Here is a 24,755-nt window from a genome sequence, read left to right as displayed (position 1 = left end):
AAAGGGTTTATATAACAAGGAAATAGGGCAATTTAATGAGAAACCTCTTTGCTTGGTATGTACTTCCCCTTGCTTTTTTTCTGATGGTGTATTCAATGCTGGAGGGATTCAATTATTTTCCCTTAGTGACAGTCAAACATAACTAAGCCAGTCCCCACTTGGCTATACTCACTTTCTGAAATGACAATCTTTTCCTTATATTAAGGCACCTTGTAGCCAATCCTAAATTCATGTATTACTTGGTCATACTCACTTTCTGACATGGCAAGCCTTTCCTTCTATTATGATTCCTTGTAGTAATTTTCTTAAAGGATAAGTAAACCTTTAAAATAAGTGAATGTAAAATTGATGGGAGTGCTATTTAAAATTTACATTCTTTATTTTTTTTTCTATTCCAAGATATTAAAGGATACATGAGCTGTTAATAGGAATTAACTTTGTTCCAACAGCACCACCTTCTGGTCAGTTTCAGACCACCAAGTAGTCAAGGAAGTTGTCAGGAGAAAGAAAGAGGCTGCTCTGATGTTCTTCTGCTTAGGAAAGATTTGAGAAAGGTTTCTAATATCAGAGCACCCCTTTTTTTTCTCCTGACAACTTCCTTGACTACTTGGCAGGGGGCGTAACTACCGGGGGTTCGATCACATCCGGGCCGCACCTCCTTGGGGCCCTCTGGAAGCCCGCACTGATGCTGAGTCACAAGGAAAACTGCGTCTGTAGGGGTTGGGGGGGGGGGGCTCGGTTGCACTCAGGCTGACCCTGCTTAGTCACATTACTGCTACTTGGTGGTCAGACTAGTTGGAAACTGACCAGCAGGTGGTGCTGTTGTGACCAAATTCACTAATATTAGCAGCACATGTATCCTTTAATATCATGGAATAAAAAATAAATAATGAATGTGAATTACAAAAGTGCTTAGAATAGGACTCTCTTGAATTTTACATTCATTTACATGGAATGTTTACTCGTACGTTTAATTAAGATATCTTGTTGCCAATCCTCCTGTCTTCTACTACACTTTCTAACATCACAACCATTCCTTAAAAATTATGATGATCTCCTGTCACCACCACCACCTTTCTGGCATGAAAAAAATGTATTTCTATTATGATTCCTCATGCATAATACTCCTTGCAAGGTTAATTACCAGTCAGCTCACAAGCCCTGCAGAGTTCAGGCAGCTTTGTAGTGGCAGGGTAATAAGTGCTGTACTAAAATATTATAAGGGATAATTGACCTTAAAACAAACCTTCAATTACAACACAGTTGCAAGGATTTCCCAGTAACGTAGATATGGAGCATGCACAGTCTACCAGTTTTAATATAAAAATATCCTTTATAGCCGTGGGCAAGTGAAACAACAACAAACAAAGGACAAACCTGGAGGCAATGTGTGCACTCATGCTGCTTTTTATTGGCTTCTTTGCTAATTTAGCGGCTCTGTAACTATGGAAACAACAGCCTATCGATAATTATAATCAAGCCATGCGAGCAGAGAGCAAAAGTGCAGAATCAAAAAAACCAAGGACCTGTTAATTGGAAACCAGTTCCATGAAAGAAATATGTGGTTTTGGTATGAAGGATAACACAATGCAAAAACCAAAGATCATATTGGGCACATTTAGATAAAAATATAACAGCCTCATGTAGTAGCTGTATAGAGGATACTTTGTGATAGTAACTCTGCAGGCATATTGATTAAAGGGCATGTAAACCAAAAAAATAAAACCCCATTTTTACTTTCTTTAATGAAAAAGAAACCTATCTCCAATATACTTTAATTAAAAAATATGTACCGTTTTTATAGGAAACCTGACTGTATGCAGTGAAATTCTCCCTTCATTTACTGCTGTGGATAGGAATTGTCAGATGGTCCCTAACTGCTGGGCAGGGAAACAATCATACTTATGAACAGCAGGGGGAGCCCCCGCCTTACTTCCCAGCCATGCAGAACTCAAGCAGCTTTGTTTATGACGATCCCTAAGCAGCCCAGACCACACTGAGCATGTGCACAGTCTTAGTCTTGCAAAGATGTTTAACAAAGTTACAAGATGGTGACCCCCTGTGGCCAACTTTGAAAGCATAAATTATTTGTTTGATTAGGCTTGTGGTGCAGTAAGTTCATATTTATGTTTAGTATACAAAATACAGCATTTCTAGCCTTAAAAGAGGGTTTTTTCACCTTTAAATTTACTTTTAGTATCATGTAGAGAGAGATCGTCTGAGAGAATTTGCAATTGCATTTTTTATTATTTGTGTTTTTTGAGTTATTTAGCTTTTTGTTTGGCAGCTCTCCAGTTTGCCATTTCAGCAATATGGTGGCTAGGGTTCAGATTAATACACGGTTACTAGTAGGTTCGGATTTCGGCTGAATCCTTCCGCCTGGCTGTACCAAATTTGCATATGCAAATTATGGGCGGAGAGGAAAATCTTGTGACTTTTGTCACAAAACAAGGAAGTAAAAAAACTGCTTTCCCCTTCCCACCCCTAATTTGCATATGCAAATTAGGATTTGGATTCAGTATTCGGCCGAATCTTTCTCGAACGATTCGTGGGTTCGGCCGAATCCAAAATAGTGGATTCTGTGCTTCCCTAGTTGCTAAAATTCCAAACAGGAGAGCTGCTGAATAAAAAGCTAAATAACTCAAAAACCACAAATAATAAAAAATCAAAACCAAATACAAATTCAGAATATCACTCTCTGCATCATACCGAAAGTTAATTTAAAGGTGAACAACCCCTTCAAGTCAGACCAAGTCACAGATGAAAGGCTGTACTTCCAAGTTGGGTCATGGTGTTTGGTCTTTTTTTTTAGTATAAATACTCTGGCTGAACAATTAGACTATAAATAACTATATACCATGGATGTCTGCTGGTTTGTCGTTTCATCTGCCCCTGCACTATGTTGGCTAGTGTAGGGTAGATTGGCATATGAGGAAAGGCTTTGCCACCATACTGTGTATGTCCTGTATATAGATAGATAAATTAATACATTATTCATTAATCTGAACAATTTCCGCTCAAGATACATTTCCTCTCCAGCCCATCTTAGTCCGCCTCTTCCTTCGGCTGCATATAATAAAGTATTAATATGCTGTGAAATATTGATGAAGACTTGGACACCTACTTGTTTCCAATTTTCACAACGAGATTGGGGTCGTCGATGATGGCAGGATTGTCCACAAACTGCTGATAGGTCACCGCTTGCTCTATAAAATGCTCTGGGAAAGAAGAAGACAATTACACAAATCAGCCGAGGGGGTTAAAGAAAAAGATTCCCTTATTGGTTTCCAAGCACCAGAGGAGGTCCCACCCAACACTCTGGAGAACAGATCTTGCCATAGAAAATTAGTTTAATAACTGCTAATTTTATTCTGTCAACCCATTTGGCTGAACTAGTTCAGCCTGGGCACTATCTGCAATTGTTCTTATATTCGCCTTGTGTCTGCGTGGGTCTTCTGCAAGTTCTTCAGTTTCCTACAACACTTAACAGCTCCTAATGTTGGATACATAATGTAGAGGAAACACATTGGAAAGATTCTAGCAGTAATTCAATGTAAAAAACTGATGGTCAAAATGAATGATCCGGTAATAGAAGTTCTAAAGAGGTCTAGGAAGAATGACTTATCTAAGGGAGGTAATAAAGATGCCCCTAATTACATATAATGAGCACATACAACAGCCTCATAATAATAGGTATATTTAAGAGTACGGAAGGCCCTACTTGTAAATATGTAGCTTACATTTTAGCTTGTGCTTTTCCTTTATGTTCCACCATTTATAGTGAAGACCAAAGACTTGAGCAGGAAACATCATCCTCTAACGAGGGTGAAACTCCTTATACTTAACAAATATCCATCATTTTTAAAACAACATAAATATCCTTCAAAAGGTTACACAAAAGCAGCCAGCATCCTGATGAGCCTATAAATCAGCTTTGGTAGTTGCACCGTCTCTGGGTCATGCCCCATTTACTGCCATTTCATGGTGAACTTTAAAGTTCAGGAGAATTTGCAGCCGGGTGTTACAGTGGTTGGTTGCAGGTTAGAATAATAAATCACTTCTACTCAAATGGATTCTAATAATCCTTATGACAATATCATGCATCCGAATTATGTGCAAGAAGTCATTTCATTGAGCTGCATTTACAGAACATCGAAGACATGAATCCGTAGAGGATAAGGAAAGCCGGCAGAAAAGTATGCCAGTAAGTGGCGACTGGAATTTGAAAACAAATTTGGTTCTTTTATGCCAAACAGGGTCAGATAAATACATTTACCTTGGGTTGGTTGAATATCTTCAGTTTATATTCAAGCACAGTTATTTTTCCATAATTTGGATACATTTGATACATTAAAGGAGAAGGAAACCCCCTGCTGCTTCCAGTGTTACCTGTTTGGTATCAGGTGCCTCTAGGTGTCTGGCCCCAAAAACTGCCAAGGGCCAAGAAAAATATCACACATCCCATTACAATTCTGGGTGTTTTGCTGGCAAACATTTTAATGGCTTTGCAGGCAGACAGAGCCTGGAGTTGGCCCTCAGTCATTTCAGTGTCAATTGTCTGGATATATGTGCAGCCACAGGTCAGGTGTTTGTTGCTCAGATATGCATGAATCTGTGTATATGAATTGCTTGATGCACAAGTACATCCTCGAGTGCTATTAAAGGAGAACTAAAGCTTAACTAAAGAAGTAGGCTACAAATGCTGTGCATTATGTTTTGTGCTTCTTCCAAGGCTGGTTGCCCTTTACCAGTAAAGTTCTGTGTCTCCAAAGATGCCCCAGTAGCTCCCCATCTTCTTTTCTGCTGATTCACTGCACATGCTCTGTGCTGCTGTCACTTACTGAGCTTAGGGAACCACTCACAATAAACAGTACATATAGAATAGAAATGTCACAATTTTGCGCGTTTCACCACTGGCGAATAAATTTGCTGAGAAAAATCGGTGGCAACAATTTAGATGCCAGTGACAATTAAACGGACCCCCATTCACTTTAATGTGCATCAGTTGTTGCCGGCGTCTAAATTTTAACGCCATCGCATTGTCGCCGGCTTCATAAATCCTGTTTCGCAATTATTTTGTCCATTTCGCGAATTTCACGGGAAATTGGCGAATTCCGTGGCAAAGCTAAACGGGACAAATTCCCTCGTCACAGTATAAGACTGATTAGTAATTAATACAGGTAATTAGTACATGGTAGCATAGAAACCAGTGCAACTAGCATCAGAATTTAATAGCCTTGTAGCATCATCTCATACAGGCTAATCAAATTTTCTGCCTGATAAATAGTGACGAGCCCTAAGCTTAGCTTCTCAACAGCTGCTCAGAGCCCACTGGAAAACACTATGTTCTTATGGCTATCACCTGTAATAACCCCACAGATAAATGAGCAACATATGACCAAGCAAGTCACTCTATGGGACCAGCTTCTAGGACCAACAGTCCCTGAAACTTTCCAGGCCATAAAACATAAAGAAAAGCACCTTGGGATATTTACTGGCATCGGTCTTACCTCTTGTAATCTCTTTGTTGTCAGTAAGGCCCCCACAAAGTGATATCGAAATGGAAGGCAGATCCCTTAAGCCATCTGAAATGCTTTCTACTCCGCTGTCGATCCCTGAGCTTCCCACAGACTGCGGGGACTGATTTGCAGAGCGGGCCCCGTTTTCACTTGAGCTCTTGCCTGGTGCTGTTGTATCTCCACTGAAGATACAATAATAAAGAGGAGTCAGTCATTAACATGTGCGTTATCTGCTATGATATATTTGCCTGTTAACTGAGCACAGCCACAATTACAAACCCTGCGCGCACCTTTGGTGCTGAATCCACAATTTCAGAAGTTACACACACACGTTGTATGGTGGTGCAAGGCTGAAACTAGTTTATTAGTCATTTAACCATTTACATGAACTGAATTCAAGAATAAAAACAAAGACAAGTTTCTTTCAGATCGAGAGCCAGCTTTCCCAGCAGGCCACCATCATATGAATTTTGCCTAATCACTGCCTTACAACAGTCAGGGTCTTTTTACCAAAACCATTCATTTACCATTCCTCCAACACTCTACAAGTTGAACAAATTTTTGTTTTTTATATACCATAATATAAATTCCTATAAGGGTTAGTCCACACGAGCAGATTCGGGGAGATTTAGTCGCCTGGCGACTAATTGCCTCTTCTTCTGGGCGACAATCTCCCCGAACTGCCTTCACGTGTCTCCCCGTCTGCTATATTGGTGTTTCGTTTTCTGAAGTCACCCGCAGTTTCCTCGTGAGGCAACTTTGGGCGACTTTAGAAAACAAAGCGACGCGTGTGCTTTAACGCAGGCAACTTTTAATAATAGCGGACGGGAAGACACGCTAAGGCAGTTCGGGGAGATTGTCGCCTAGAAGAAAAGGCAATTAGTCACCAGGCAACTAAATCTCCCCGAATCTGCTCGTGCGGACTAACCCCAAGAGGGAGGGGTGGGATCCTTTGCAGGAGCCGTTTTATAAGAGATAAGCGACTCACCTAGCTCACCTTTTATTTCCCCCCCCCCACAGAGACCCTCTCCTATTCCCAATTAACTATTAACCCTACAGCTGCTGTACTACCCATTCCACCAATGGCTGCAGACAGTGTCGGACTGGGATGCCAGGGGCCCACCAGAAACCCTTAGGTTGAGGGCCCACTTTTCAATCTATTATACCTCCTCTCCTCACTCAACATCTTTATTCTCCTGGTCTCTACATAATATACTCTATTCTTCCATTATTAAGCCTCTTTGCTCTCATAAAGAAATAGGGAATGACCATGAAATAGGCCAAATGGTTAGAAGCAAGAGGCCCAATGACACCTGGGCCCACCGGGAGTTTTTCTGGTATCCTGGTGGGTCAGTCCGACACTGGCTGCAGAGCCTTATTAGCTGTCAGCAGCATCAGGGGGGAACAAATCCCTATAACTCCCACCTTCCCATGCGTTGCAGGGGGTATTCACCCCCTTTTCTCTACTTTACAGGACACCCGTGCAGACACCCGTGACCCTCCATAGAAATATAAAAAGTAAACTTTGGTACCTTTTTGGAAAATACAAAGCTGCAACCTCAGGATCCATGCACGTGATATCATCCAAATAAACACCATCAGCTCCAAGGTGTCGGCTCCGCTTATCTATAGTTTAAGAAAAATAAATGCATGTGAGTTTACTGAGAATTCAAACTCTTACACCAGATTTAGCCTACTCCAATGAGCTCCAAGTGGTAATGAAATCTTCCCACATTCCCCACCAACTACTGGTTATAGTAATACACCTTCGGTGACTGGAGTTGAGCAGGAACTGAATACACTGTAAAATAGAAGGGCCTATGAGTTTTATACTAATTATAATGCCATCTGTATTTTAGGGTAGGACTACATGGACGTTTTCGGCACAATCCGGTGTGCTGCGACAAAATGCCTGCAATAAGTCGCATACGACAGAAATAAGGTAAGTGAATGCATTGTCGGATGAAGTCGCATCGTTGATCCGATGTCGGATGCAGACGCTGCATACGACAGTCATGTCGCGGCGGATAAATGATGCGACTTCATCCGACATTTCTATCTCTTACCTTATTTCTGTCGCATGCGACTTGTCACAGGCGTTTTGTCGCAGTGTGTCGGATTGCGCCGAAAACGTCCATGTAGTCCTACACTTATATACAGGTATGGGACCTGTTATCCAGAATGCTCAAGACCTGGGGCTTTCCAGATAACAGATCTTTCCGTAATTTGGATCTTCATACCTTAAGTTTACATTCATGTAACCATTAAATAAACCCAATAGGCTGGTTTTGCCTCCAATAAGGATTAATTATATCTTAGTTTAGATCAAGTACAAGATACTGATTTATTATTACAAAGAAAAGGATAATCATTCTTAAAAATTTGAATTATGTCATTATAATGGAGTCTATGAGAGACAGCAATTACGTGATTCTGGATAACAGGTTTCTGGAGAACGGATCCCATACCTGTATATATTTTTCTATGTTTGAGATAGAGAAATAAATGCCATGTAAACTATGTTCTCCCATTCTAGTTTTTCTATTATGTTATCATTTGGGTCACATATATACATTTAATAATTTTATGCCATATAATGCATTTCTATGTACCAAGCTTGAGGACTGAGATGTCCTGAGCCCTAATATGGGTTTAATTGAAATGAGCAGATGGATTAAATATTCTTATTCTACAGCCTTCGAGGATTTTGTGGACTAATTAAGGAAGGCAATGTTGCTCGCTGGCCTGAGGGCATGTTATTTCCGCTCAGAGAGCACAACATGTTTGTATCTTATTTGTACTTACAAACAACAGAAAAGAGACAGAAGCTAAACTAACTAACCAAATCTCTGGCTAAAACCGAAATACAAGTCCCAGCAGGACGCTGAAAAGTATCTGGACAGTTGTCCCATTATCAAGAAACACAAATAATGCTGTCGGGAATACTCAAATCATTGCCGGCCGACACTACGGGCAGATTTATTAAGGATCAAAGTAAAAATTCGAATTTCCAAAAATTTTTTGTTGGTCAAAACTCTCATATTTGAATCGTGAATTATCCAAACTCGATTCGAGTTTTAACTAGAATTCAAATTTTGAGATTTATCATACTCAGGGCCTTTAAGAACTCGAATTAAACTATTCGCCACCTAAAACCCGCCGAATCACTGTATAAGTCAACGGGAGAGGTCCAGGGATCAATTTTGTGATGTTTGCAGCCTTCCTGAGATTTTTAAAAAGTTTTTAAAATTCGAATCGAGTTTTTATAATTCAAATCAAATGCGATTAGAGTTTTTTGGGTCGTTTAACTTCGTTCTATTTTACAAAATTCTATTTACATTAATATATTTTGACTACTCAAATTTATGGGAGTTTAGAGGAGTTTAAAATAAACTCACATCAATTTGAAATTCAACCCTTGATTACTGTGCCTCCCCGTTTCCCAAAGAGTTTCACCTCTCTCCGCGGGGCAAATTTACTAAAGGGTAAATTTTTGCTTCGGAAGGCTCCATCACACTTCGTGCAACTTCATTAGACATTAATTTGCAGCGCATACACTTATTTATCAAAATGCAAAGTTACGTTTCGCCAGCCAGCAAAAAATTAGTCAATGTGGGCTTTACAATTGAGCTTTCGCTAGCGCTACTTTCTTCATAGAATTTGAATTGGGCCGACACATATAGGTCATATATATGTCTTTATTAGAGATGTTGATGAAATTACTTGAAGTGGCCACTTATTATTACAAATGTCCAAGGAAGAAAAATAAAGATAAGAGATCCTCTAATGTCCTAGACATGAGCCCACCCTAAAAACAAAAGGTGCCATGCCCCTTGAAAGGTTAAAACATTTATTTTTTTTTTAATATATTTAACACTTACAACTTCTAAACATAATCCCACTTTAAAATATGAAAAAAAAGATTGTTGAGGATGAAGCTTCATCTTATCAGTTTGTCAAGTATAAACGAAAAGTGTAACGTCATGGAAAATTTGCACTTTAATAAATTTGTGGAGTAACGATCGTCCGACTGAGCAAAAATTTGCGAAAGGGCGCAAAACTTCGTTACTGCTGAGCTCTTTCGCTAGCGAATTGTCCACTATGCCTTTTAGTAAACTGCCAAGTATTAATTCCTCTAGTATTCATTCTTGCACAAGGTGCAACAAGAGTGCAGAAGGCACCTTCCAGTGCTAAAGGTGCTTCATGTTTGGGTCCTACACCCATGATAGCATAAAAAAATTTCAAAACTTTTAGGAAAAAACTCTCTAGGCGATCTATGAAACAAGGCACAGCTGAGGCCCTGGTGGCTGAGCACCCGGTATTGGAGTGGCATTAAGTGGGGGAGGAACGCCGGCGAGGGGTGAGTTTGGAGCGGCTCTATCTATTTGACAATCTATGAAACATATTGCACTATTTTTTGTTTTTTCTCTGTTACCATAAGCACTGATCTACATACAAACTTTGGAGACCCATGATAGCATGTTTGCCTAATAGGGATACACCGAATCGCAAATCCAAGAAAAGTAAATTGGGTGCATCCATATTGCCTACAATTATAATGCCCTTTAAAGGGCATGTAAAGTCTAAAATAGAATAAGGCTAGAAATGCTGTATTTTGTATACTAAATATAAACATGAACTTACTGCACCACAAGCCTAATCAAACAAATAATTTATGCTTTCAAAGCTGGCTACAGGGGGTCACCATCTTGTAACTTTGTTAAACATCTTTGCAAGACTAAGACTGTGCACATGCTCAGTGTGGTCTGGGCTGCTTAGGGATCGTCATAAACAAAGTTGCTTGAGTTCTGCATGGCTGGGAAGTAAGGCGGGGGCTCCCCCTGCTGTTCATAAGTATGATTGTTTCCCTGCTCAGCAGTTAGGGACCATCTGACAATTTCTATCCACAACAGTAAATGAAGGGAGAATTTCACTGCATACAGTCAGGTTTCTTATAAAAACACACAAGTACACATTTTTTAATTAAAGTGTATTGGAGATAGGTTTCTTTTTCATTAAACAAAGTAAAATGGGATTTTATGTTTTTGCCTTTACATGCCTTTAAAGGTGCAGGTATGGATTGAATCATTGAATATGGCTGGACATTTTTTCCCAATCATATAACAAACAGAACCAAAGGGAAATAGCCATATGTCTCAGAAAGGAGAATTCACATCATCCCATTGGCTCATTTATGTAGGTGCAGCTAAAATATAAACTACAATTAGGGGCAAACTAGACCAAATGTTTTACTTGAGGAGGCTGATGGATCTTGTCAACACTCCCCACTATCATATGTCTGTTTCAGGCAGTCCAGAGGACTGAATGGGGGAGACAGGAGCTCTTGTTATGTTAGAAAGCATGAAAGAAAGAGGAGGTGCATTATGAGAAAAAAACATGGGGCTTTGCACCTAATTTTGCCCTTTGTAAAACCCCATTGCCTCAGTTTTACAATATCAGCAACACATTCACATACACTGAGGTGGACCTGACATTTAACAAACTTGCCTTTCTTTTTAGAAGGAGAATCTGTCTTGCTGGCTGGCGGAATCGAACCAGGGGGTCCGGGACAGGGTTCTTCTTCAAAGGGAAGAGGAGGTGCAGCAGCTCCTAGAGTTTCAATATCAGGCTCACCGATAAGTTGAGAAGGAGGATTGAGTCTGGCATCATCTAGAACCAAAGAAATGGTCTGGTTCTCTTCAAGTTCTAGGGATGAACTTGCCCCCACATTCGTGGCTCGTGGGATGATCCTAAAATGTGTGCTTTCTTTCATGTTTATGCTCACAGTGCTGGATTCCTTAGTTTTGTGCAGAGGAGCCTGGAAAAGATTCAAGAACACATTTCAGAAACCATCAGCAGAACAGAAGAAGACATGTAGCTGGGACATGTTTGGTTGGAGCACCGATAGTGGACTCATGTAGAGGACTATGCAAACTGTGAACCCCACATAGCTGCTTCTGTGCTCCATCTGTGCGTATTTCTGCAAGCTGATAATCACAGAAGTGAAGTTCTCCTTTATTCTCTTTTTAATCTAAGGTGACCACTTGAAAACTAAATTATACTTACAGTTGGTGGAAGCCATGGAGTTGCGAGCAACTGTACAATACAGAGCCAGCAACGCAAGAAGAACACCAGGGGAGAATAGTGTTTTACTGGTGTCCTGGAGCAGGGATTTTAATTGATGGGATTTCTGTTTGCTGCTGGCCCTTTGGGCTAAATAGCTGTTTTTAATACAGACCATTAAAGGTTACATTTTATAGTGTTTAATTAAGTATGCAATAAAATAAGTATCTGGAATCAAGGAGCTGAGTGAGTAAGCTGCCAGCTTGGTCTGGAGGAGCTAAGATGGCCAATTATAACAAATTAAAGGAACAGTAACAGCACAATATGAAAGTGTTTTAAACCAATGACAATATAAGGTAGTATTGCCCTGCACTAATACAACTGGTGTGTTTGCTTCAGAAACACAACTATAGTTTATATAAACAAGTTGATGTGTAGCCATGGGGGCAGCCATTCAAGCACAGGATACACAGTAGATAACAGATACGTTCTGAAGATTTTTATTGTATACTACAGAGCTTATCTGTTATCTGCTGTGTATCCTGTGCTTGAAGGGCTGCCCCCATGGCTACACAGCAGCTGGTTTACATAAACTATAGTAGTACTTATCTGTTATCTACTGTGTATCCTGTGCTTGAATGGCTGCCCCCATGGCTACACAGAAGCTGGTTTATATAAACTATAGTAGTACTTATCTGTTATCTACTGTGTATCCTGTGCTTGAATGGCTGCCCCCATGGCTACACAGCAGCTTGTTTATATTAACTATAGTAGTACTTATCTGTTATCTACTGTGTATCCTGTGCTCGAATGGCTGCCTCGATGGCTACACAGAAGCTTGTTTATATAAACTATAGTAGTGTTTCTGAAGCAAACACACCAGTTTTACCAATGCAGAGCACCAGTACATTATATTTGAATTATTTGGGGGTTATTTATTAAAATCTGAAATGTCATTATTTTCTGAAATACAGTAGAACCCCCATTTTTAATTTTTCAGGGGACCAGAAAAAATGGTGTAAAATCCAGAATGAAGGGAAATGTAAAATCAGGGAAATGTATTAGGCATAATATATAGGTGGGACCACAAAACAACAATGTAAAACAAACTAAAACGGGGATGTAAAATGGGGATTCTACTGTATACTCTGACCAAATCTGCACGGGTTATTTCCCCTTATTTATCAATACATTTTCCAGAAAAATTCCAGTGCAAGAAAAAACTCTTGAAAATCAAACTAAATTCGGTCGTACGAATTTTTCAGATTTTTGCCCGAAAACCATGAAATTTCCGGATTATTGTTCAAAACTAAACGCAGATCAGGATATCTTCGGGACTTCTCCAATTGACTTATATACTAACATTGGCAGGTCTGATCTGCCGGATTTATGGATTCAGATTTTCCACCCACAGTGTATAATAAATCCCAAATTTTTTTTTTTTTCGCTAAAAATTAGGATTTGAATTTTTCCATTTTTTTGCCATTTGGACTTTAATAAATAACCCCCTTGGATTTTTTGGTGTTACTGTTCCTTTATCTACTCCCAAAATCCTTTGTTGTGTCTCACCAAAAGCTACCAACATACAGAATGGACATGTTTATCTGTGTCATCCTAACCACATCCCGTAGTGCAGGGATTCTCAAGAAATTACTGTTTAATTGGTGCAGGGAAAGGAAGAATTTATACAGAAACAATGTTGGGCACTCTATAGAATATCTGTAATATCGGAAGTGATATTTCAATGGGTGGGTACCGACTGTGTGAAGAATGTAGAGGGAGAGGCTCATACTGCTGTGTAACATCCCTGGAATGTGCTCGGTTATAAACAAAAGCACTTGAACAGTAAAACCACATAAATAGTTAGATTGCCGCAGGAACCCCAGAACAGCACCTACTAGCCACTTTAATGTTGCCCATACCTTTGTTGCTTGGGGAAGCTCCCCCCAGGCCCAGTGCATTGGAATCTCGCTAGCGGATAACCCTCTCTCCACTGGTTTGCTCACCAACTCAGAATCACTTTTAGGGGTTGCAGGTCGAGAACCTGGAGGACTGAGCAACACAAACCTCATGAGCACAAGTCCATGACAACAATAGACATGCCCTAGTATGGGACTACTGCTTCTACCATGTCTTGTATTCTTCTTCACAAGTCTGTTAACCTGATGGATTTGCTACATTGTTTTAGTAGTTAGACCCAGCACTGCAGTAGATAATCAAGGACAGACACACACTGCTTAAAGGAGAACTAAAGCCTAAGTAAAGAAGTAGCTAGAAATGTTGTACATTATGTTTTGTGCTTCTGTACCAGCCCAAGGCAACCTCAGACATTTAGCAGTAAAGATCTGTGTCTCCAAAGATGCCCCAGTAGCTCCCCATCTTCTTTTCTCCTGATTCATTGCACATGCTCTGTGCTGGAGTCCTGCAGCCGGTCGGATACCCGCAAAAAAAGAGGGCACCCTTCGGAATGAGGGGAGGATTTTCAGGTGCGGGTATAGCCGCGGATCTGTGGGTCACAGGTCAGTTGCGGATCTCATTTAAATGTCTTATCTCGTGTATTATTGTCTATATTTTACTCCTTTTAAAGTTTTACAAAACATGTTTTTGTCCCTGACCACTTTTGATGACGTCACCATCACTTCTTGCTTGATCATGGTCGGCGGGTTGTGGATAAGGCAGTTGTGGGTCTGTGTCCGGTAGCGGATCTATGTGGATAAATATGCGGGTTGCAGTTCGGGTCGCGGGCTGTGGGTTCTGGTTAGGTCCGGGTCTTAGAAATTGGTTCAGCGCAGGACTCTACTCTGTGCTGCTGTCACTTACTGAGTTTAGGGACCCACTCACAATATACAGTACACATAGAATAGAAATGTCACAATATAAGGCTGATTAGTAATTAATACAGATAATTACTACATGGCAGAACATAAACCAGTGCAATTAGCATCAGAGTTTAATAATCAGCAAACCTGTAGCATCAGCTTATATTACAGCCAGGGAAGCTCATTTTCTGCTGGATAATTAGTGACGAGCCCTAAGCTTAGCTTCTCAACAGCCAATCAGAGCCCACTGAGCATGTGAGTGTCACAGACACTTTCCAAGATGGTAACCCCCTGTGACAAGTTTGAAGTCCTGGATCATTGCTGCTATTGACAAGTTGAAACTTTAGGCTGGTGCAATAAATTCAGTATGTAAAATATGGCATTTTTAGCCACATTCATTTTTAGGGTTTAGTTCTCCTTTAAGATAGAAATGACAATTAACTGGGAATAAGTTACATTGTTAATTAATGTAAATTGGAAGGTTGTTTAGTCCACCAACCGCTTCCCAAGTTTCTCCGTCACCCTGCTAGTAAATTCAGATACAGATATAGCTCCTTACATATAAGCACCCCTTGCTATAAGTCCCATTATCAGAATGGAGGAGCAGATTAGACAGAGAGGAACATGGAGACATGAACAGCTCGAGGATGAATAGAATTGGAAAAATATTGTATCACTCAGATTATGTAGCAGCCTTTCAGCATAATAAAGACTAAGGACTACGGGTTTTGCTTCTTGGTGTGGAACAAATATCTGCACCAGGAGAGAATGATGGGAGATGAGGTCGGTAGCAGCTGAAGGGCCTTGAATTTTGCATCTGGCCTTTTGAAAATATATGTGTGACCCAATATAAAATGAACTGGCCTCAAAACTCAGTAGGAAATTGAGTTTGATCTGTCTTGTCAGTAGGGATGCACCGAATCCACGATTTTGGATTCGGCCGATCCCCCCAATCCTTCGCAAAAGATTCGGCAGAATACCGAACCGAATCCAAATTTGATTATGCAAATTAGGGGTGGGAAGGGGAAAATGTTTTTGAATGACAAAAGTCACGCAATTTCCCTCCTCACCCCTAATTTCCATATGCAAATTAGGATTCGGTTCCAGTTCGGCGGGCAGAAGGATTCAGCCGAATCGTGCTGAAAAAGGCAGAATCCTGGCCAAATCCCGAACCGAATCCTGGATTTGGTGCATCCCTACTTGTCAGACAACTGAAGCAAATTGCTATCAGTTAAAGCAGCAGTCCCCAACCTTTCTTGGCCCGGGACCGGTGTAGAGCCAAATTTTTTTGCAAGGACCGGGGGCAGGGGTCGGGAGGGGTTGGCGTCCAATTCTGGTGCGCCGGCATACAATTAGGCGCGCCGGCGTCCAATTCGGCATGCCCAGTTGATTGTCCCCTAGGCTCGGCAGCCCAGTTCAACACTGTCCACGGACCGGTACTGTGCCGCAGCCTGGTGGTTGGGGACCCCTGAGTTAAAGGCCTTTGTACCTGTGTCATTTTCAGTTCTAGGTTGGGACACAGGGCAGGCACATAAATATTGGCCAAGCAGCAATGCATACAGGTAGGGCAGAATAAGGGTGACGCAGGGCAAATGACAAATGGCAGGGTTACAGTTCATCTCTCCTTATAAAGAAAGGCAATGACACACATTACACAAAAATGTAAGTAACGTGCAAATATGTTTCCAGCTTCAGAAACGTACAGCTGTTCTTCACATATCCAACACTAGATGGCCCTATATACACAGAAACATGCCATAAATGCTTCTGCATTAAATCTGCAAGAGATGAGAACCCAGGATGATGACCCTGCGGAACTTCACTCTGGACTGAATGGTGCAGCGAGACTATGCATCAAAAGAAATTATGTTTTATCAGCCTGGCCCAACTAAATAGCACCCAAGTGGCAACGGTCTGTCTCCGTAACCCTGTGTTTGCGACCACAGTAGGAAAACCATTCTATTGGATGTAAATGATGTTATAAGGTGACAGTACAGTGCTGTAGTCACACGGTTTTGCTTAAAAAAAGAGTGGTTCATCTTTATGTTAACTATAAGTATTATAGAATGGCTAATTTTAAGCCTCACTCTCTACATCATACTAAAGTTGATGGTGAACAACCCTTTAAAGGGGATGTAAACCCAAACAGTACAACTGTGCCTACTAAAAGAAAGTGTAGTGCTAAGCAATGTTCCGATATACTAGTGAAACCTCGATTTTAAGTCCCCTGATTTTAAGTTTTCCTGCATTTTACATTTTTTATTTGTGGTCCCACCAATTTATAATGCCTTTCAATGTGAATTTTTTCACCTTGTTTCGCCACAGTAATTACGCTCATAGATTTGAGTAATAAAAAAAAATGACTTTAGACTTTAATGGGTGTTGGCGAATTTCCACTCTCCTCCTGCCACTCTGCTGTGTCCAGTGGCCATGGGGGTTATGTTTATATTACCCAATGAAAGTGCCATGCGTTACTGTATAGTTGCACTCAGTCCTTCATGTCTCCTGTTCCAGACTGAGTGCAGTTGCACCTATTGATGCACGGGAACCCAGGAGCAACTGCCACCTACAAAGATGGTAGCTCCATCGTCCTGTACCAATGGCTGCAGTGTATTAGTGTCACAATAGGGTGCACTGGGTTTAACTGCTTTGGGTGCATCTTTCCATGGTGACTGCAATGACACTGAAATTATGGGGGGAAAATACTGCATTGTGGTAAATGGCAAAAAAATTAAATTTTTAAAAATGGAAACTTTTCTCACTGCACTTGCTGCCATAAATGATGGCCCCCTTGTCTCAGTGCTGGCTGAAATGAACAGCAGGTGGCACTGTTGTTTCAAATTCATGATATTAGTTGTTTTAAAAAATAAAAAGGAGCGTGGTCCCTGTCCCAAAGACCTTACAATCTATTATTTATTTGTTTTTTTTATGGTTTATAAATGGGTTATAATCAAGCACTTTGTCAAGATAAAATCACACAATAGCAATATAATAATGACATTGAGTCAACATCAAGGCCTGCCAGCTATTGTAAGGTACAACTCCCAGCATCCTTAGCCAGAAAGAAGCGATCATTATTTTAATTAGGTTTGGAAGAGACATGCCATGGGTTACCAGTGGATTAGTTCAATCTCAGATTGGGAAAGTCGATAGTCGGCTACCTGTCAGAATCATGCAGGATACAAGGCTGCGGGGGACAGGAGCTAGACAGACCTCCTCCTGGTGGACCATGTAGAAGAGCAGACGACCCTTTGTGCTCTTTTGAGTTACTAAACATGATGCAAATGTAGAAACAAGAATAAAGAGGGTCACATAATTGAGACAGAGTGTCATATGCAATGGGGAATTCAATTTTTTCCTTCTGATTGCCCTTCTGGTAGAGTAACAACATCAGAGCACAACTGGGTCCACACGTCCTCTTCTGATTGACCTCCCAGTTGTGCACTACTACCTTGCACACATTTACACTTTATAAGCAACTGCAATTGTTCTGCTTGGATATCAGATCAGGAGTGAGCGCTTAAAGACCCTTGATCTATTGACCGGCCATGCAGCCCCAGTGAAGCTGGGTATACACAAAAAATCCACTTGTTTGGTGAGGTGCTGAACTGGATCAATGATTGGATCAGAACAAGGACCTATATGGCAGAGGACCAAGCCAATTACCCTTGTCAGTATGATAAGTAGCCTTGCTCAGCAGATATAGACTTGTTCTGGAGTGGGAAAGCTGGTAGCTAATTTCAGGCTATGTATGGTCAGTATTATAATCGAACTGGCAGGTTTCCACTCTTACAACAACAATTAGAATACTCCATGTGACTAAAGGTGGCCATAGAAGATCATCAGATATACAGGTAGAAACAATAGAATTCTACCTGTATCGGACGATTCAGCACTAACAATGGACGATGTTTGGGTCCCTTCAAAGGCACCTGATCAAAATTTTCCTTCCAGCCCGATCAACAAGTAGACCGATATTCAAGTCTTCTGCCATTATCAGTCGGCTCTTTTCCCACCATACACGCACCGAATATCGTACGAAAATTAGTTTTGTACAATATTATCTGTGTGTCTATGGCCACCTTAAGTCAAGTCAGTGGATGTAAGTTCTCTGTGACCTATTGAACACTTTCATCCAATCTAGCATGCAAGGAGTTGAAAGCACTGCAACTGCATAAAATTCACAAATGTGCCTTACAAAAAGTTTTGTCTACACGTTTCACTCCGATCAACTTTTTCTACCATTATCTCTAATGTCATGTATGATCCTCCTCTACTTGTTCTACCATCATGTATCATCCTCTTCCACTTGTTATACCATCATCTATAGTCCTCCTCAGTGTCGGACTGGGGGTCCTGGGCCCACAGGGACTGTTATCTTAGGGGCCCCCACACAGCCTCGGACTGGGATACCAGGGGCCCACCCAAAGACCAGGGGCCCACTCTCAGTAATATTATTCTTCCTCTCCTCACTCAACCTCTATTATCCTATTCTCTTCTCTTTAAATATTATAATCTATTAATCCATTTATTTATCCTCTTTGTACTCATAGAAATAGGGAATGACCATTAAATAGGCCAAATGTTTAGAAGTAGGAAGGCCCAGTGACACCTTGGCCCACTGGGAGTTTTCCTGGTATCCTGGTGGGCCAGTCCAACACTGGTCCTCCTCCACTTGTTCTATCATCCTCTATCATTCTGCATTCCACTTGCATGACCGTTGTCCATACTGCCGCTATACTTTCTCTTCTTTTGTCTATCATCCTGCTCCACCTCCCTGTTGCACTTGATCTACCATCACATATCATGTTGTTCAACTTGATGTACTATATGGCCTTGCTCCACTTGTTCTACCTTAATATTGTATAGTCTCAAACGCTTTTCACCTTTAAAGGGGAATGGTCATAAATTTGTCATAAACAAGTCATAGCTTTGCCTAAGAAGGCAGTTACTTTCTGCCAATGTATGCCTGCCATTCTACTCGTATGGATTTTCCCATGCATCAGGTACATTTAGATAGAATTGACTTTACCTCATACAAAACCACAGGTATTGTATCAACATTTACAAAACAACAAAAAAAAGAACAGATGCACAGGATTAGGCGCGCAAACCAGGCATCTACAGAGACACGCAAATAACTCATGTGATAAAGCAGCAGCAGTGCGCATACAGGTTCTGATTTGGAAGATTACGTATGTGCATATGAGATTATCACATTGGCATTCCACTATACACACACACAAGCACCACATGGATGTTTCTACTGACTTCCCATCACACCATAGGGTTCAGTATGAATGCCCCATCTTGTACTGAACCTGCACACCATTTATATACACACACACACACACACAACTGTTTATATTGCCTTTGTATTATTCCCACAATCTAGATTGTGACGTCATCTAAGTAATTGTTCAGACACCGTTGTTGGCAAAATAACCCAGTTGCTCAGTGCCTATTGTAGCATCACTCTCCTGGAAATAGCAGCTGCGCCAGGATCAATAGAAGCTGCCAGGCAGAGTCAATGCAGGGTAGTGAGCACTTCACCTCCCACTCTCCCTTAAAAGCCAGCAATTTGCCCAAACACTGTTTAGCCTGTCTGCTAGTGGGCCAATCCCGACTAAAGTTATTGCATTGTGCTCTATATACGCCAGTTTGTGTAGGCCAGTATTTGCCACTTACCTTTGCAAATGTGACCACTCGCTATCTGAGTGAGGATGTGCTTCTGCTTTGCCAAATGGGCTGCCCTGAGCTGGGTTCATGTCACTGTAGCTGCTTGGAGCCATAGACCTATAAACAATACAATGTTTCTCATTGATGTTACTGAACACATTCAGTATGGCATTCATTTAGGGGCATGATGCAGACTGTACTGTTTGTGGGTAGCCATGCAGAATGCATCTAATGTACAGAGGAGGATGCATTTAATGTCCATAAAAGGAGTGTTGTTCTATAAAGAGTAATAGGGTGGCAGAGCATGCCCTATATATTTAGGTCATATTTGATTTAGATGGGGTCATTTGAAAGCTGGAAAGAGTCAGAAGAAGAGGGAAAATTATTCAAAAACTGTAAAAAAAAAATAAAACATGAAATCCAATAGAAAAGCTGCTTAGAATTAGCCATTCTATAAAATACTATAAGTTAACTTAAAGGTGAACCATCTTTTTTTTAAGAGCCCCTGCCTTCCACTCTTCCTCCATTCAGTGGCATCAATGAACACATTAGAGAAGCTATTGATTGGTTGGTCCCCTCATGACAGTCAGATTAGTTACAGGGACGTTTGAGAGAAAAGAAATAATATTAGTTACTCATCCTTATTTTAGTTACTGGATAACTTAAAATCTTTTTGTTCTAACATTCCTAATTTTCTGTACAATCCAGAAATTGAAAATAGTTGAAAAAAACCTATGTACGCCAGCAGAAACTACTATTTGAGCACAGGTATGGGACCCGTTATCCAGAAAGCTCTGAATTACGAAATGGGCGTCTCCCATTTCCCATTTTATCCAAATAATCCAAATTTTTAAAAATGATATCCTTTTTTTGATCCCAACTAAGATATAATTCATCCTTACTGGAAGCAAAACCAGCCTATTGGATTTATTTCATGTTTACATGATTTTCTGAAGATCCAAACTACAGAAAGATCCATTATGCAGAAATCCCCAGGTCCCGAGAATTCTGGATAACAGGTCCCATACTTGTATTTGTTGTGTGCCCTTTACTTTGCAATACCAGGTCTCACTACTAGATGTCACTATGATACTACAGGGATGTTAATTTTGATCAATCTAAAAGGAGTAACAAAGAAGAAAGGAAGAGCGCTGTTTTTACCAGACAGACAGATAGAATATTGAATATCAGAGCGTTGAAACAGACATATTTGGGTCTACATGAGCGCAATTTGTAGGTACTTGGAATAAAGCAGCCTTGGGGTTTATTAGTGAGTGGGCTTTATGGCGTAAAATGACATGGCTGCAACAAACGGCAAGCTAATATAGTGAAATGTTCTGCAGATCCTGCCAATGTTAAAAAGGCATTAGCATAGAAACGCCCCACTCCTGACCCTCCAGTTGCTGCCATTCTATGAGCTGTACTTGTCAGTAGCATGAGGGCCACCAACTTGGCATGTCAATAAGACGGACCTCCTTTAATTTTGAAATGGCTTGAGGCAGCTGGAATGCATTATTTGCAGAGCATCGTTCCCAGAATGTCGTTGGTACTAATTTGAACTATTCTACATTAGAATTTAATATCAATATGCTCTATGAATATAACGGAGAGAGAATCATACAGGATTTATATACGCACTTGGACATTTCCACTGGCTCACATTCCTCATCAGAACTCATGTCTATGGTAAACATATCTTCATCTTCAGTGGTATCACAGTTGTCCTCTCTCTTCAGATTATCCACCTTTGACTTTCTCCTCCTTTTCCTTCTCTTCTTCACAGACACGTTGGTAGGGTTCTCTGCTCCTGAAGAGGCCAAGTGCATGTTGCTAGAGGGTTGCGAGGGGCCGGAAGAGTCCATAGACCTTGGCCAGTCTTTAGAGTTCCTCCTCAGTTGAGACTCCATCAGCGCAGCTCCTTCAAGCAAGATGGGTGAGGTGGCCAGGTGAGATGGGATGTCCTCCTAACAAACAAAAGCAAACTGATTAAAGAAGAAATGGACAACCTTCTCAGTTTGGTCTAGATGTTGAGCTACTAGTTCCAGAATCCATCACTGTAGATTGGGCATCATTGAGATAAAATAATACAAAATGGGGGGGCAGCATTTAAAAGGTGATTAACACTTTAAAGCAAGGCTTTGTCTTGAGCTATGTCATCTAATCCTAGACCGTTCCCCTATGTTTATGATACCAGTCAGTGCATTGGGCAGTTTGTCGGTGGGAGACTGTACCCACCTGGATGATTTAAGCTCCTGTGCTCCCTAAAATTCTGTATTTCGTAAAATTTTTCTGACTTCTATAGATGTCCATCTGAGCCATCTCCTGGCTCTTGTTAGTGGCACATCCTCATTCAATACCCATCAAACTCTGCCCCAAAGTTCAAACACAGTCACTAAGCCAACTAAGAGAGTGGGGGAGGTTTATCTGGGGATATAGAACAGCAAATGCCATTGACATGAACAAGGATGAGTGCCTATGGAACCCACACTTTACTGATGTGGTCCGCCAATGTTCATGATCAAGATTGTGTAGCATGGATTGCCACCTTAAAGGAGAACTAAAGCCTAACTAAAGAAGTAGCTAGAAATGTTGTGTTTTGTGCTTCTGTACCAGCCCAAGGCAACCACAGCCCTTTAGCAGTAAAGATCTGTGTCTCCAAAGATGCCCCAGTAGCTCCCCATCTTCTTTTCTGCTGATTCACTGCACATGCTCTGTGCTGCTGTCACTTACTGAGCTTAGGGACCCACTCACAATATACAGTACACATAGAATAGAAATGTCACAATATAAGGCTGATTAGTAATTAATACAGATAATTACTACATGGCAGCACAGAAACCAGTGCAATTAGCATCAGAATTTAAATAATCAGCCCTGTAGCATCAGCTTATATTACAGGGGAAGCTCATTTTCTGCTGGATAATTAGTGACGACCCCTAAGCTTAGCTTCTCAACAGCTGCTCAGAGCCCACTGAGCATGTGAGTGTCACAGACACTTTCCAAGATGGTGACCCCCTGTGACAAGTTTAAAGTCCTGGATCATTGCTGCTATTGACAAGCTGAAACTTTAGCCTCGTGCAATAAGTTCACTATATAAAATATGGCATCTTTAGCCATATTCATTTTTATGGTTTAGTTCTCCTTTAAAGGCTGGCAATATAACAATGGATAAAGGTGTAATTTAAGCATGTGATATAGTATTTTATATTATAATATTATATATTTATATAGTATATCTTCCCTACTTTTATTGTGTTAACCAATTACTCTGACAAACATTTGTCAAGGGGGTGAAAAATGTATTTGGGAACGTCACAATGGTGAATTTATAAGTTACTGGGAACATCTAATGACCTCCAAACGTTTGGGAAGATTTCTGATATTTTGAGCTGTAACTACATGACAATAATTACTCAGTCCTGAGCGGTTTGTGTAGTGTTTGTTGTACAACACTCTGATTGGATAGATGCAAGATAAATATATTCCCTTTGCCAACTAATAAAAAAAAAATTATATATATATATATATATATATATATATATATATATATATATATATATATATATATATATATATATATATATATAAACACATTCATCTAATTATGTTGACATTAAACATTGAGTAAATTACTTGATAGGCCAATTAACTAAGAGTTAAATCCTTTTTGCCTATAGAGATGGTAAAAAAAGCTTCTTTGAGACATCTCATTACCTCATTTTCCTCTTGTTCTGTAACAAAAAACGCTTCCCCGTTGTCTCCCAGTTTCATGTGTAAATCCACAGCTTCCCCATTTATTTCAATATCCACCTGGAGAAAGAACACAAAGATTCATTAATGGGGTCAAGTACAAAAGTCCGCCATTGTCTTCCTTCTCCAACAAAGCAAAGTGTCATTGCACCTACCAAAGCCGGTTCCACTAGATGCGCTAAGCTGCCATATTACTGCAAAAACGTGTACCCATTTTTCACTTAAAGGGCATGTAAAGGCAAAAAAATAAAAACCAATTTTTACTATCTTTTTTTTTTTTACTTTCTTTAATGAAAAAGAAACCTATCTCCAATATACTTAAATTAAAAAATGTGTACCGATTTTATAAGAAACCTGACTGTATGCAGTGAAATTCTCCCTTCATTTACTGCTGTGGATAGGAATTGTCAGACGGTCCCTAACTGCTGAGCAGGGAAACAATCATACTTATGAACAGCAGGGGGAGCCCCCGCCTTACTTCCCAGCCATGCAGAACTCAAGCAGCTTTGTTTATGATGCACAGTCTTAGTCTTGCAAAGATGTTTAACAAAGTTACAAGATGGTGACCCCATGTAGCCAACTTTGAAAGCATAAATTATTTGTTTGATTAGGCTTGTGGTGCAGTAAGTTCATGTTTATATTTAGTATACAAAATACAGCATTTCTAGCCTTATTCTATTTTAAACTTTACATGCCCTTTAAAGGAGTTGTTCAACTTTTTATTAACTTAGTATAATGTAGAGTATTATGGGAATTGACATGTTCACTTAACACCCTTTGCATTCGTTGGGGTATATTTATCAAAGAGTGAAGTAAGAGATCGTGGAGATCGTGGTGATCTCTAACTTCACTCTTCACAATATTTGGCATGCCAATCGTGGCATGCCTAAAACACAGGGCTCTCTTGCACTTTAGAATGCTTTAA

General features: G+C 40.4%; 1 protein-coding gene across 7 annotated transcripts in view; it reads right to left on the bottom strand.

Moving 5' to 3' along the window:
* The window catches only part of lpin1.S (lipin 1 S homeolog), a 61,701-nt gene that overhangs the window by 21,417 nt on the left and 15,529 nt on the right, over positions 1-24,755 (bottom strand). For 3 of the 7 annotated variants that reach the window (XM_041565057.1, XM_018265948.2, XM_041565058.1), the window contains exons 3-11: positions 23,795-23,890; positions 21,719-22,044; positions 20,090-20,197; positions 17,563-17,670; positions 13,505-13,634; positions 11,028-11,337; positions 7,052-7,145; positions 5,511-5,701; positions 3,125-3,218 (exon numbers count right to left, since the gene is read on the bottom strand). In XM_041565057.1, coding sequence (XP_041420991.1) covers positions 3,125-3,218; positions 5,511-5,701; positions 7,052-7,145; positions 11,028-11,337; positions 13,505-13,634; positions 17,563-17,670; positions 20,090-20,197; positions 21,719-22,044; positions 23,795-23,890 — 1,457 coding nt within the window. The remainder of the gene's footprint in view (positions 1-3,124; positions 3,219-5,510; positions 5,702-7,051; positions 7,146-11,027; positions 11,338-13,504; positions 13,635-17,562; positions 17,671-20,089; positions 20,198-21,718; positions 22,045-23,794; positions 23,891-24,755) is intronic. The other 4 variants (XM_041565059.1, XM_041565061.1, XM_041565062.1 and 1 more) reach the window with 2 other exon arrangements.

This window comes from Xenopus laevis, chromosome 5S (assembly GCF_017654675.1).
Source record: "Xenopus laevis strain J_2021 chromosome 5S, Xenopus_laevis_v10.1, whole genome shotgun sequence".
Taxonomy (NCBI): domain Eukaryota; kingdom Metazoa; phylum Chordata; class Amphibia; order Anura; family Pipidae; genus Xenopus; species Xenopus laevis.
This window is presented reverse-complemented; position numbering and strand designations above follow the sequence as displayed.